At 32.0% G+C, this 11,490-nt stretch overlaps 2 protein-coding genes across 2 annotated transcripts; one reads left to right on the plus strand and one right to left on the minus strand.

The window, feature by feature from the left end:
• Positions 1–601: 601 nt before the first annotated feature.
• LOC145595280 (replication protein A 32 kDa subunit A-like) lies at positions 602–4,646 on the plus strand. Its single transcript, XM_081651665.1, has 10 exons — positions 602–775; positions 877–990; positions 2,046–2,143; positions 2,461–2,502; positions 2,581–2,658; positions 3,341–3,419; positions 3,523–3,621; positions 3,708–3,787; positions 4,063–4,131; positions 4,276–4,646. Exons 1-10 carry the CDS (start codon positions 692–694, stop codon positions 4,355–4,357), a joined length of 825 nt encoding a protein of 274 aa, XP_081507791.1. The 5' UTR covers positions 602–691; the 3' UTR covers positions 4,358–4,646.
• Positions 4,647–10,341: 5,695 nt separating this feature from the next.
• LOC145594005 (flowering-promoting factor 1-like protein 2) lies at positions 10,342–10,680 on the minus strand. Its single transcript, XM_081650353.1, has one exon. It carries the CDS (start codon positions 10,678–10,680, stop codon positions 10,342–10,344), a length of 339 nt encoding a protein of 112 aa, XP_081506479.1.
• Positions 10,681–11,490: the final 810 nt, after the last annotated feature.

Consider the following 11,490-nt stretch of genomic DNA (forward strand, 5'->3'; position numbering starts at 1 on the left):
TGCCGCATTCAATGTCAAACATGACCAAAATATTTACCCAACCAAAGAATGATCTGAAAATTGAACACAATTGCCCGAAACTTGCTATCCAATGGGTCAAACTTAACCTGCTTTGTAAATTGTAAAGTAGGTACACTCCTATCATTCCATACATTTTACATTTGTAATTTTTTCATTCTTTAAATTTAAAAATGAAAACTCTCTATACTATATCCCTTCCATTTCCTTAATAATACTCTCGTATTATTTTACAATTCAAAAAAATTAAAAAAAACCTTCCATTCCCCTAATGTTTGTCTTATTTTTCTTTTTCAATCAATCACTTTAGGGACCACAACTTTACTCTCACAATCACTTCATTTAATCTCGTCAATTTTTCTTTTCTTCTGTCAACTCTTTTCAACCAAGAATAAAAAACCTCTTCCATCTTCGGAGCCATTAAAAGTGGATAAAAGGAGAGGAGCATCAATCTAACCCCTAAAAAAAATGAAAAAGGGAGATTTTCAAATTCTTCAATAACCGTATAAAAGCATAAAAAAGGCGGGAAAACCTACAAAAAATGGCGCTAAAACCATTTACTTACCTCTACCACATAAAACCCCTCTCCTCCACCGTTTCCCCCATTTCAATTCAAACTCACAAACTTACTCTTTCTCTCTCTAAAATAATTCTCTCTCTCTAAAAAAGCAAGATGATGTTCTCTCAAAGCCAGTACGACAATGGCTTCTCATCTTCTCAATTCACTCAATCTGATTCCACTCCTTCTCCTGCTAAAGTATAACCTAATCCCCTTTTTTCTCAATTATTATTGCAATTATTTTCATTTAATTATCGATTATTTTAATATTGATTTTGATTTTGATTTTGGGTGAGCAGAGTAGAGATCCGCAAGGAACAATTCCAGTAACAGTGAAGCAAATTAGCCAAGCTTCTCACTCCAACGCCGACGATAAATCCAGTTTTAACCTCGACGGCGTCGATGTCACCAACGTAACATTTCTTCTAAAATTCTTATTTGAAAGTTGAATTTTTTTGGAATGATTTTTTTTGTTTGATCTAGGGTTTTTATTGGATTTGATTTGATTTGAATTGAATTGCTAATTGCTGTGTTTTCTTTTTGATGCAATATGTTGAAGAATTTAAGATTAGAAAAATGCTTGTATGATTTGTGGTATGTATATTGATGCTATTTATTTTTGATTGAATATTGGAAATATTGTTTTTGGTAAAATAATGTTATTTAAATGGGGTGAAAAATTTCCAATAATTAAATCAACAATAAAACAAAAAATTGCAGCAATTAACGTTTTGTGATAGATGTTGTCATTTTTAAAGAGCATTTACTTTTCGAAGGTTTACTTAAAAGTACTACGGAGTACATCCGTTTATCATTATTTGCAACAAAGAGGTATTTTTTCTGAGATATAAAAAATTCCCTTGGAAGTAGTAGTGATTTATTGATGTTTTTGCTTTATGTTTTGTAAGTATGTGTTTTGAAATTTAAAGATAGTAATTTTGGTTTTCTCTTTGATCTTAGCCTTTTAGTGTCAAATTAAGGTGTTCATGAGTGTAAATACTAATAAGAATCTTGTAACTAACTAATAATTGGTGCTGCAAGTGTTGTGTGCGCTTCTTAGCTTGTACAAAAATATTGTTAGGCTAGTCATATATACTCCAATATGACCAATGGTGGTGATGTATATACAAGAAATTACATAAACATGTAGGATCTTAGAATCTTCTCGATGTATAGTTTTCTTATATCAACTTTTTATAATTTTACCTCTTGAGAGCTAAAGATATTATTGTTCAAAGTTTGAGTCGGCAATCTTGAAAAGTCAAAAGGAAGGATTTATTGTACTAAAAAATAGAGGTAGTAGTAAGTTGTAAAAGTGACAAGTTTGATGTTAGGATTGTTTAAGGATTTAAAGTCACCTTTTGGAGTAATGTGATTCATATTATCTAAATTGTTAAATTTACCTGTTCTTGTGTTTTATGCTTACAACAACTGAGTTTATTTTGGTCAAATTGTTTGATGGGTTCAGGTCAAATTGGTGGGAATGGTACTTGATAAAACAGAGAAAGTGACTGATGTTTCGTTCACCCTTGATGATGGAACTGGACGTATTGGATGTAAAAGATGGTAACATTTTCCATTTCATTGGTTATATTTTCTTAATGATACAACATGTTTGTATTAATAATCATTTGTGTCAACATGAAGATGAAACAGTTATTTTCATTTTTTAGATTTGAGCTCAACACTTTGAGTTATCTGTTGCATGATGCAACTTGCATCTGTTCTTTCAATGAGAGTTATGTTTGAATTGGATGGTGACTTGGCAATTTCAGATTGTCTTTGCTTTCTTCACTTTGGTTAATTTTAATGGTGTTAAGGTCCTGTTTTTCTTTCTTGCTTGACTTGTTAATGTTTAATGATCTTGCTCAATATCTGTCCAGGCTGAATGAACCATTTGATAGGAAGCAAATGGAGGTTATAGAGTAAGTTCTTGACTTGAATTTGTTGTGTTTTCTTGTTTGCCTCAATGCCTGATGGCGAGATGGTTTTGTTTTCAACAGAGAGGGCATGTACGTTCGGCTAGTTGGTCACTTAAGGAACACCAGAGGCTACAATGAAATAGCTGTGTTTAACATGCGGTATGTCTTAAACTCCTTTTTTGATATTCCTTCAATTTTTTTGATGTTACTACATGGTGATCTCACATTCTTGCGTTCTTTTAATTAATTAAGGACAGTAAAAGTTAATGTAAACAATTATAATGGCTTAATAATATAAGTTTGTAGCATTAAAAATTGCAGAAATCACTTTCCGCTGTTCAAGTGTTTATTGACTTTTATCATATTGCTGCTTATCACATTTCACATCTTTGAAGATGCTCGTATGTTGCTGGTTAATAATATATAGCTTAATGAGTGTTTTACTTTTTGCCAATATATTGAAACAAGATCATGGTCTAATAGTTATATTGTAATAGGATATGTAAGCGCAGAATTTGTTTCCGGTAAATGTTGCTGGTTTTCAAGATTTCATTTGTTGTTGTTGTCTTTGTGAATTTTGATTAATTTCACTTTGAAGAATTGGAGGAAGTCACATGAAACATTTTTGTTTAAGCAATAGCAGCTTAGATGTTTCTGAGGGCTCATTTAATTTCATAAGTTTATAAGAGGGGGTGCAAGAACCTCTAATAAATGTAGCCTTCAGAACACTAGGCTGCTATCAATCTGAAATGTCTTGTTACTTGTAATTCACTGAATGTTAGCCAGACGTTCATTATAGCAATCTGGTGACTAATAATTGCTTGGAATTTGGTGCTTGCAGGCCTATTGTTAATTTTAACGAGGTTACCCTCCATCATGTAGAGTGCATTCACCAGCATATTGTCAACCAAAAGTCACAGGTAGATTATTTTTATCTCCCACTACAGGGCTTCCACAAGTTCAAAAAAATTGTATTTGCAGTGCGAATTTAATCTCACTTTGAATGTACTTGTACTTAAGCAGAAAGGTGACTCCCTCACTCAAGGTCAGACAATGGAATCATCACATAGCACTCCAGTCAAAGTGGAATCCAATGGAATTCACTCATCTCCACCTAATCAAGTAAGCTCGAGACACCCATGATTGTTATCAGCTTGCTAGCTTTAATTTATCTTGCACCTTTTCTGATTATTCTTTTTCTACTACAGTTCTCAATGCAAATGAGTGTTGATGGCTTAAAAGACATTGATCAGAGGATACTTGATTATTTAATGCAATCTTCAAGCCTGTAAGTTGTGAATCACTTTAAAATCCCTTGTCTTTTCATGTTTTGGACTGCAAGTTTCGTTGTCTAGATAGATGTTTGTTCCATTTTTCTGTTGATTCTTCAATTGTGCTACTTTCTATCCTCTTTTTTCCATAATATGTGGGAATGTTTCTTTGCAAGTTAAGTAATTCACATTTCTAGTTTTATGTGCAAATCAAAGTCTCTTTGGTACTGCTTCATGCCTGATCACATTGGCGCTTTATATGCTGTTTCACTGAAAATTTGCATTCTTTTAGGGCCCAAGAAAAGGGTGTACACAGGGATGAAATTGTTCGGCATTTAAAGATTCCAGTGGAGAAGATCATGTAATCCCTCTCTCTATTGTTATTTCTCTTATACAATCCCCTTACCCCGCTAAAGTAGTTTGTAGATATAAAATTAAAAGATGAGAAGCACGCCTCATTAGTCATAACATAACACATGACCCGTTGTTTTCCTGCTGTTCTTAGGGAATCCATCCCATGTTTGGAGGATGAAGGCTTAATATACTCTACAATTGATGAATTTCACTTCAAGCTTACTGCTGCATAAATCCATATTTTGGCAATGGACCAGGGAGAGGATGGCTATAATATACTAATTAAGGTTGAATCCTATGCATGTTCTGTTATTACTGTATTAGTATTAGTATTAGTACTGACATAATCAGTTCAGGTTTCATATCTAGTAGCATTTTATACTTTTTATTTTTTTTGCCCTGAAGGAATCATATCTAGTAACATAGCTCCTGTTTCGTAGTATGATATATGTATATGTTGGCTTTCGATCAATAACTGCACAAATTGAAGTAAGGGATGTTTCATCTAGTAGAATTTTACTACCCTTAGTTGGAATATGAATTGTCGTTAGAATTTGTTCCTCGTGATATTGTAGTTTTTTGATATAAAATCAGTTTACTTATAAGTTATGTATATGCACCTTATATGTGGATGTATATGCATATGACCAGAAGCACAGGTCGCTGCCATCAATAATGAGATTGGAGCTTGTATAATGGCTTCTCTTGTTTGATCAGTCATCAACGAAATTCATCTAATAAGAGGCAATCTTGACCATCAAGTTTTTGCAACAAATATATCTTTCAGGCTTTGAAGTTTTTCATAACCATAAACCAATATGTTAGTCTTATTTTGTTAAGAGTAAAACATGGCAAATGCACAATAAAACCATACAAGCTTATTTAAAATGTAAGCTAATTTAAAATGTGCATTAAAAGCCATGTAAAATAGAAAATGAGTAGTGATAAAATTTTCTGGCCGTTTGTTTCTATAGTTATAAATAAAAAATACTACCCTATGTTTGCTCCTTGTGCACCTTTTTTCCTTATCATTATACACTTTTGACTCTCATTCCTTGATCTTTCCCCACCTTTCTCCTGATAATCCCATAAGTTTTCCCATTTTAGTTAATTGATTTTATTTAGTTTATTTCCTTATTAGAATGAATTTAATATTTCTCCTGTTTTTATTATTTATTTTTAACAAGACCCATTCTAGTTGATTTTTTGAAAACAATTCTTGTAAAATATATAATTTGTCCAATTACAATCACAACCACAGTCACAAAACTAGTGTTTTTTGATTATTTTTTTTTTAATTTTTTATTTTTACAATTGATCATTTTGAATTTTTTCATTTAATGTATTGGTCTTTTTAAGAATAAAAAATAGTAAGTAAATATGATCAAGAAGACACTAGAAGTGTCGAAGACAATTTCAAGATGCTCAAATAGTCAAAGAGTCAAGTTTCCAATCCAACTGTAAAAAAAAGGGGTCGCTTTTTGCCACCTCCCCTCATCTCTAACATCCACTCCCAAAATAAAAGAAAAAGATATTGCAATCTTTTTCTGATTTTTCATGGACAATTCTAAACCAATCTTCTCATTCTTGGGTTGAAAGTGCCATTACAAGAATGATATGGAATTGGACCACTTATACAGTTGGATTCACAAATATCCTTTAACCACAAAAGTTAGATTTTAGCTTTTTAATCCAATAAATGAATTGGTAGGGTCATTACCTTTTCATATCTTGATTCTTTTCTCAATAGTGGATTAAAGAGAATATAAGTTTGAATAATAAATTATGAAGATGAGTATCCATCATTTGATAGGTCCATACATATATGTGGTGTGCCAAAGTGATTCATCATAGACAAGCATATATAGACATATAGTTGTTTGAAGAAAAGACCTTATATATGAGTGACTATTTGGTCATGAAGTGGCGAGTTCGAATTACAACCCTTAGCCTCGATCTTGTGATCTAATAAAAGGTTGACATTTGCATATTAAATTTAAAACGAATTTATTATGGGTGGAATTACATACTTGTCCTAAAAGTTGAAATTTCACTTACTCTAAGATAAACCTTTACTTGACATCAACATATTAAATGGTGAATACTTTAGGTGATATCACGTGTGTTTAAAATTAAATGGTGATAGTTTAGGTGATATCACAAATATCTTGGTTTTCAACTTGTTGGAGTAATTTTAGAAAACGAAAAACTTTTAGAAAAATCTAGAAATGGTGAAAATACGAGGCAGTAAATAGCATTGAATAGAAAGATCTATAAATGAGACAAAGAAAGTGCATGAAACATTCTTTAAGGATTGACACAAGATATATTATGATGGAAACACTAGTAAATTTGGTGAAGAAATTTATAAGTGCATGGACCAAATATGTAGAACTATAAATAGCATGCATACATCATCTTTGGGTGTAGAAATAATACGGAGTAGTGTTCTACCGAAGTTATTGGATAGTGAGCTAAGAGCTCCCACAAAATTGGGGAAGTATTACTCAATAAAGGGGAGGATCTTCATTTTAGGGCTCATGAGGGCTCTACCTCAAGTAATTTTATGAAGTGATCATCGAAATTTGAAAAAAAATTATTTATTTTTATCTTAAATATTGATATACAATTTTATGTCACAATGATTAAGTATTTATTTGTATTTTTAGTTATAGCTTGAAGGTTTAAATCCTGCCCTTATAAATGCTCATCTTAAGTACATGTGTACACGTGTAGGTATGGAGTAATTTTTCCACCAGAATATTGAGTACAATTTGTAATGTAATCAAGTATTTGTATGTAATTTATGGAAAATTTAATTTGTTTTAATTTACTCTGCATTACATTTGGTCCCATCAAACTTTCGTGTGCATCCATATTTTATAATGACTCAGAAGTACAAATTAACTAGTTTGAGTAGTCCTTTTCAGCAATAACTCAATAACTAAGGGCATGTTCACTTCAGCTTAATTTCAGTTTAGTTCAATTCAGCTCCAATTAGTTTAGTTCAGCTCTATTCAGTTCAGTTCAGTTCAGCTCTATTCAGTTCAGTTCAGCTCTTAATTTCCTTCTCTCATAAAACATTCATTTCAGCTCTATTTAGTTCAGTTCAGCTCAGTTTAGTAAATGTGAACATGCGCTAAATGAGGTGATCCAACCTCCAATCCAATAGTGAGAAGAGCTCCTTTGTTTTGCTTGCCACTTCTCATCTCTGACATCCCTTCTCAATATAGAACTCATGTTGTCTAAAAATGTTTTCAAACTCAAATTGATGCATTTTCTTAACTTTATTTCAAGTGCATATTTTTATTCTTTAAGGTTTAAACTAGAATGAATTATAATTTTTGCTATAAAATGCTATCTAGTTATCCTCTATAAAATATCAAACAAGAATCAACTTTTCAGTTGAATACCTTTACAAAAATTATCATGATATTCCTTACACTATCAAGTTTAAGAGTCTTTTCACCTTAAAATTTAAATAAAGGATAATTAATGATGCTATATGTTGTTCATTTAATAGGTCTTCAATGCAACACATACGTGTATATATGTTAAAAAACAAACTTCACTTTGTTGCGGAGTTTATAACATACAATTGTTTGAAAAGGTCATCATTAGAAATAGGTAAGACTAACAAAGAGGCAAAAGGTAGGTACGTGCACGATTTTACACTCACGTCCAGGATCCGTTTGTATGATCACTTAAAGCTCTCAATGAAATAAAAGTAAACAAAGTCTCCAAATGAACAAATGAGCCGAACATTTAGCTATATGCCTATATGGTATAAGTACCATATAAACAATAAAAAACAGCTTATATATACACCCGACTACCCGATTATATATCAAACAATTACGTAGTACGATAAGATATCTTGAAATTGCAAGTAAGGACTTTTCAGGGCAGCCGTGATAGTGTTCACGTGAAGACCCATTTCTGTTGGTTCGGACCCACAATTATTGAAGGACCCCAGCCACTATTTGCATGTCCAGAAAACAACAGCTACAAATTAAAACCAACAATTTATGATTGTTATTATTATGATTATTATTATTGTTATTGTTATTATTATTATTAGAATTCAAATTGAAATACAATTGGATAAGGATTAAGGATTTTTTCCATATCCACACTTCTGGGAGTTGAAATCTTGACCAACAGCCAATCACAATGCAGTACCCCACTTGAACATAGGTCTTTATCTTCTTTTCTTTACCTTTTTCATTTCTTTTTGTTTGTGTTCTAAATTAGAGGATGTCAACGTCTGACAGTTAATAATTGATCATATATACTCCTCCTACATATAGTATAATGTTTTTTTTTTTTTTATATAATTTTTTTTAAATTTTAATTTAATTTAATTTTTTAAAGAATGAACAATATAAAAATTAAACTTTTAACTACAATTATACTGATTGATAATTGAATTTAGAGTGTATATATTAAGCCAATCTAAAATACAAATTTATGTATATGTCCTAATAGGTATGGAGGCGTATAATTTTTTTAAAAAAAAATATAAAAACTTAAGATTATGGGACTCTACCAAATTGTCATAGATGAAATAAGTGTGCGTGAATATTGTTTAAGAGTTTAAGAAAATGAGGTCATTAGCAAATAAATGAAATAAACACAATCCTAATTTTCACATATATGTATTAAGAAGTATGAGTATATGATTTATAATCTCTTAACTCACCGCATGACATCATCTACGTGATAGTGACGTGAACCCCACACGGTCATACTATCTCAAAAATGATGTATCATGAAAATTGCTTGGACTGGTCCAACAATATATAACTTTTAAACTTTTTTTTTGAAAACACGCTTTATTGAGTCTCAAAACCTTACACCTCTTATCGAATAATTCTAGTCATCAAAGCAAAACGAATTTGCCGACTTCACCATAACAAATCAAATAATAATGTGATTAATATGCAAGAAATTAAAAGCAGTAACAAAAAAGGCGAATATATAAAGCAAGCATGCCCCATTCTTTTGACCATTTAATTAATCTTTTCACACCCACCCCGACTCTATTCTAGTTACTCCCCATAACCACCACCACCACTAGTCCACTACTTAGCCTACAAAGCTCGACGATGGTTGTGAATGACCACCATCACCACTCGGTTGCCCTTCACCACCTCCCGACGACTACATCTCTCCTCCACTTCACCAACCACCATATCTATCCCGATACCAATTAGCATCACGTTGAAAATACAAAAAATCTTGAAACAATGCACCGTACATTTAAGTACTCAAGTAGTTTTACCCTAATATTTTCGTTCGATGTACACCTATAAAACTATAATATCACGTAAAGTGGGGCTCAACAAAAACATCGACCCACTTCTCACTTTGTTCAATATATTTTAACACTTAGTTGCTTAAGAATAAGAAGGTTCCATAGAAGGTTCTATACTTAATACCCTAAAACAATATACTTCGTATTAAAAAAAAAAAAAAAGCAGATGAAATTATAAACTGTTATCAGAATCATGTGATTTTAATTCTATGCTTAATTAGTACGTGCATGGTAGGGTACGTGTTTCATATTTATCTGATTCTATAAAATTAATTTAATGACAAAGAATTATGAGATTTAGTATATATAATCCTCAAATAAAGCACTTATAATAGTTATAAAATCATAAGAATAGATATATGGAGCGTTAATCTTGTTGTGATTTTTAAATTTTAATATAAATTAATTATATTATAAGCTTAGCTTGCATGGATTCGAAGAAGAAACGCAAGGAGCTAGCTAGTATAACAAACTTGCAGGAGTCGAAACAAACCAAAACAATTGAAACATCTATATATAAGAAGGAAATAACAATCTTACAAGAAATCTTACATCCGAGAAGATTGAATGTAATGTGATCTTACTTTGAACTTTGATCGATATATATTGAATAACCGAGAAATACATAAATTAGGTGATGATATAGTTTAGTGTACCTCCATGGTACACATCAATTTCTTGCTTTTTTGGATGAAATGAAAATTTTGCAAACATGAAAAATACTTTATCACTCTTGAAGAAAACCTTAAACACTCCTTAAAAGGGACACAAAAAAGTGCGCAAAATCAAACAAGCAATGCTTATGTATACTTACATGCAAGCACAAACCCTAACTAATTGTGTAGAGACGATAAGTAGGTAGCTTTGATTGATGGTAGTCCATGTAGATATATATAGGATCTACATGTCGCGAACCTGGAAGACATTAGGGTTCTTAACGACAATGTCATACATGTAGACCGAGCTAAACTTGGAGAACTCCCTAGGAAGTGATATCAAATCAATAGAAGATCTCTTATGGAATTGATAGAGATCAGGATCACCTCCAAAGTAATGCTCCCACCCTAGATCTTTAAGAATTGGTTCAAGGGTTTGGTATGATGAAATCACTCTTCCGGTAGGAAGATGTACGAGCACCTTCCTCCTTGGTCTTGCCTGATCACTTCCACCCTGGTCAGCCTGAGGGTTCTCCACTAAACGAATCACACCATTGTTCTTGAACACCCAAACTCCTGACATCTTAATTTAGTTTTGTTGATTTTTCTCTACTAGATTGAGTGTTAAGGTATTGAGAAGGATTGGATTGTGTTTTGTTTTTCCTCGAGTAGTATAGAAGGTAAACTAATGTTTAGAGGTGGATGGATGAGTGAATGGGGAGGTATGGGAGGATGTATTTATATATATAGCTAGGGGGGCATGGGTTAAGATAAAACAAGGGGGGAATACTATCACAATACATCCATCAATTATCAAATTATCATTGCCTTTAGCATAAGAATCTAGATGAAAAGGGTCCCACTACCATGGGTGTTCTTAATTTTGATTGGGGGGGTACAAGAAGATGCCTTATGGTGTGATTTAGGGCACACGTGGGTTTAGTTTAGGAGGAATTTTGATGCTTATGTTTGTGTAAATAGAAGAATCTAGGGAACCAAGAACAAGTAAAAAGGAAGAGTCTAGCCTACAACACTAGACATCAAAAGGAAAATTAATCCAATGGCAAAAAAGGTAGTGCCCACTTTGATCACGCTAAGCCCATGTGAATAAGGTGTATGGGGGATGGTAACACTATATTATTGGTCCATAGCATGTAATTAACATGTTGTGTACTTTAGATACTATGATTTTATGGTTTATAATTGCTTTGAGCTAGAGAATTTATATAGAGGACAAGAGCTAATGATAAATTGATATGTATATTGGGTCATGTCATGTTAATAATTTGTTTGGTGTTCATAATTATATGTCACAAAGTTTTGATATGTCTTATATATATATATATAGTTATGTTATATGATTGTGAAAAGGGATAATTTTAGTGCCTGTTAG

Source organism: Chenopodium album, chromosome 19 (assembly GCF_948465745.1).
Source record: "Chenopodium album chromosome 19, dcCheAlbu1.1, whole genome shotgun sequence".
NCBI lineage: Eukaryota > Viridiplantae > Streptophyta > Magnoliopsida > Caryophyllales > Amaranthaceae > Chenopodium > Chenopodium album.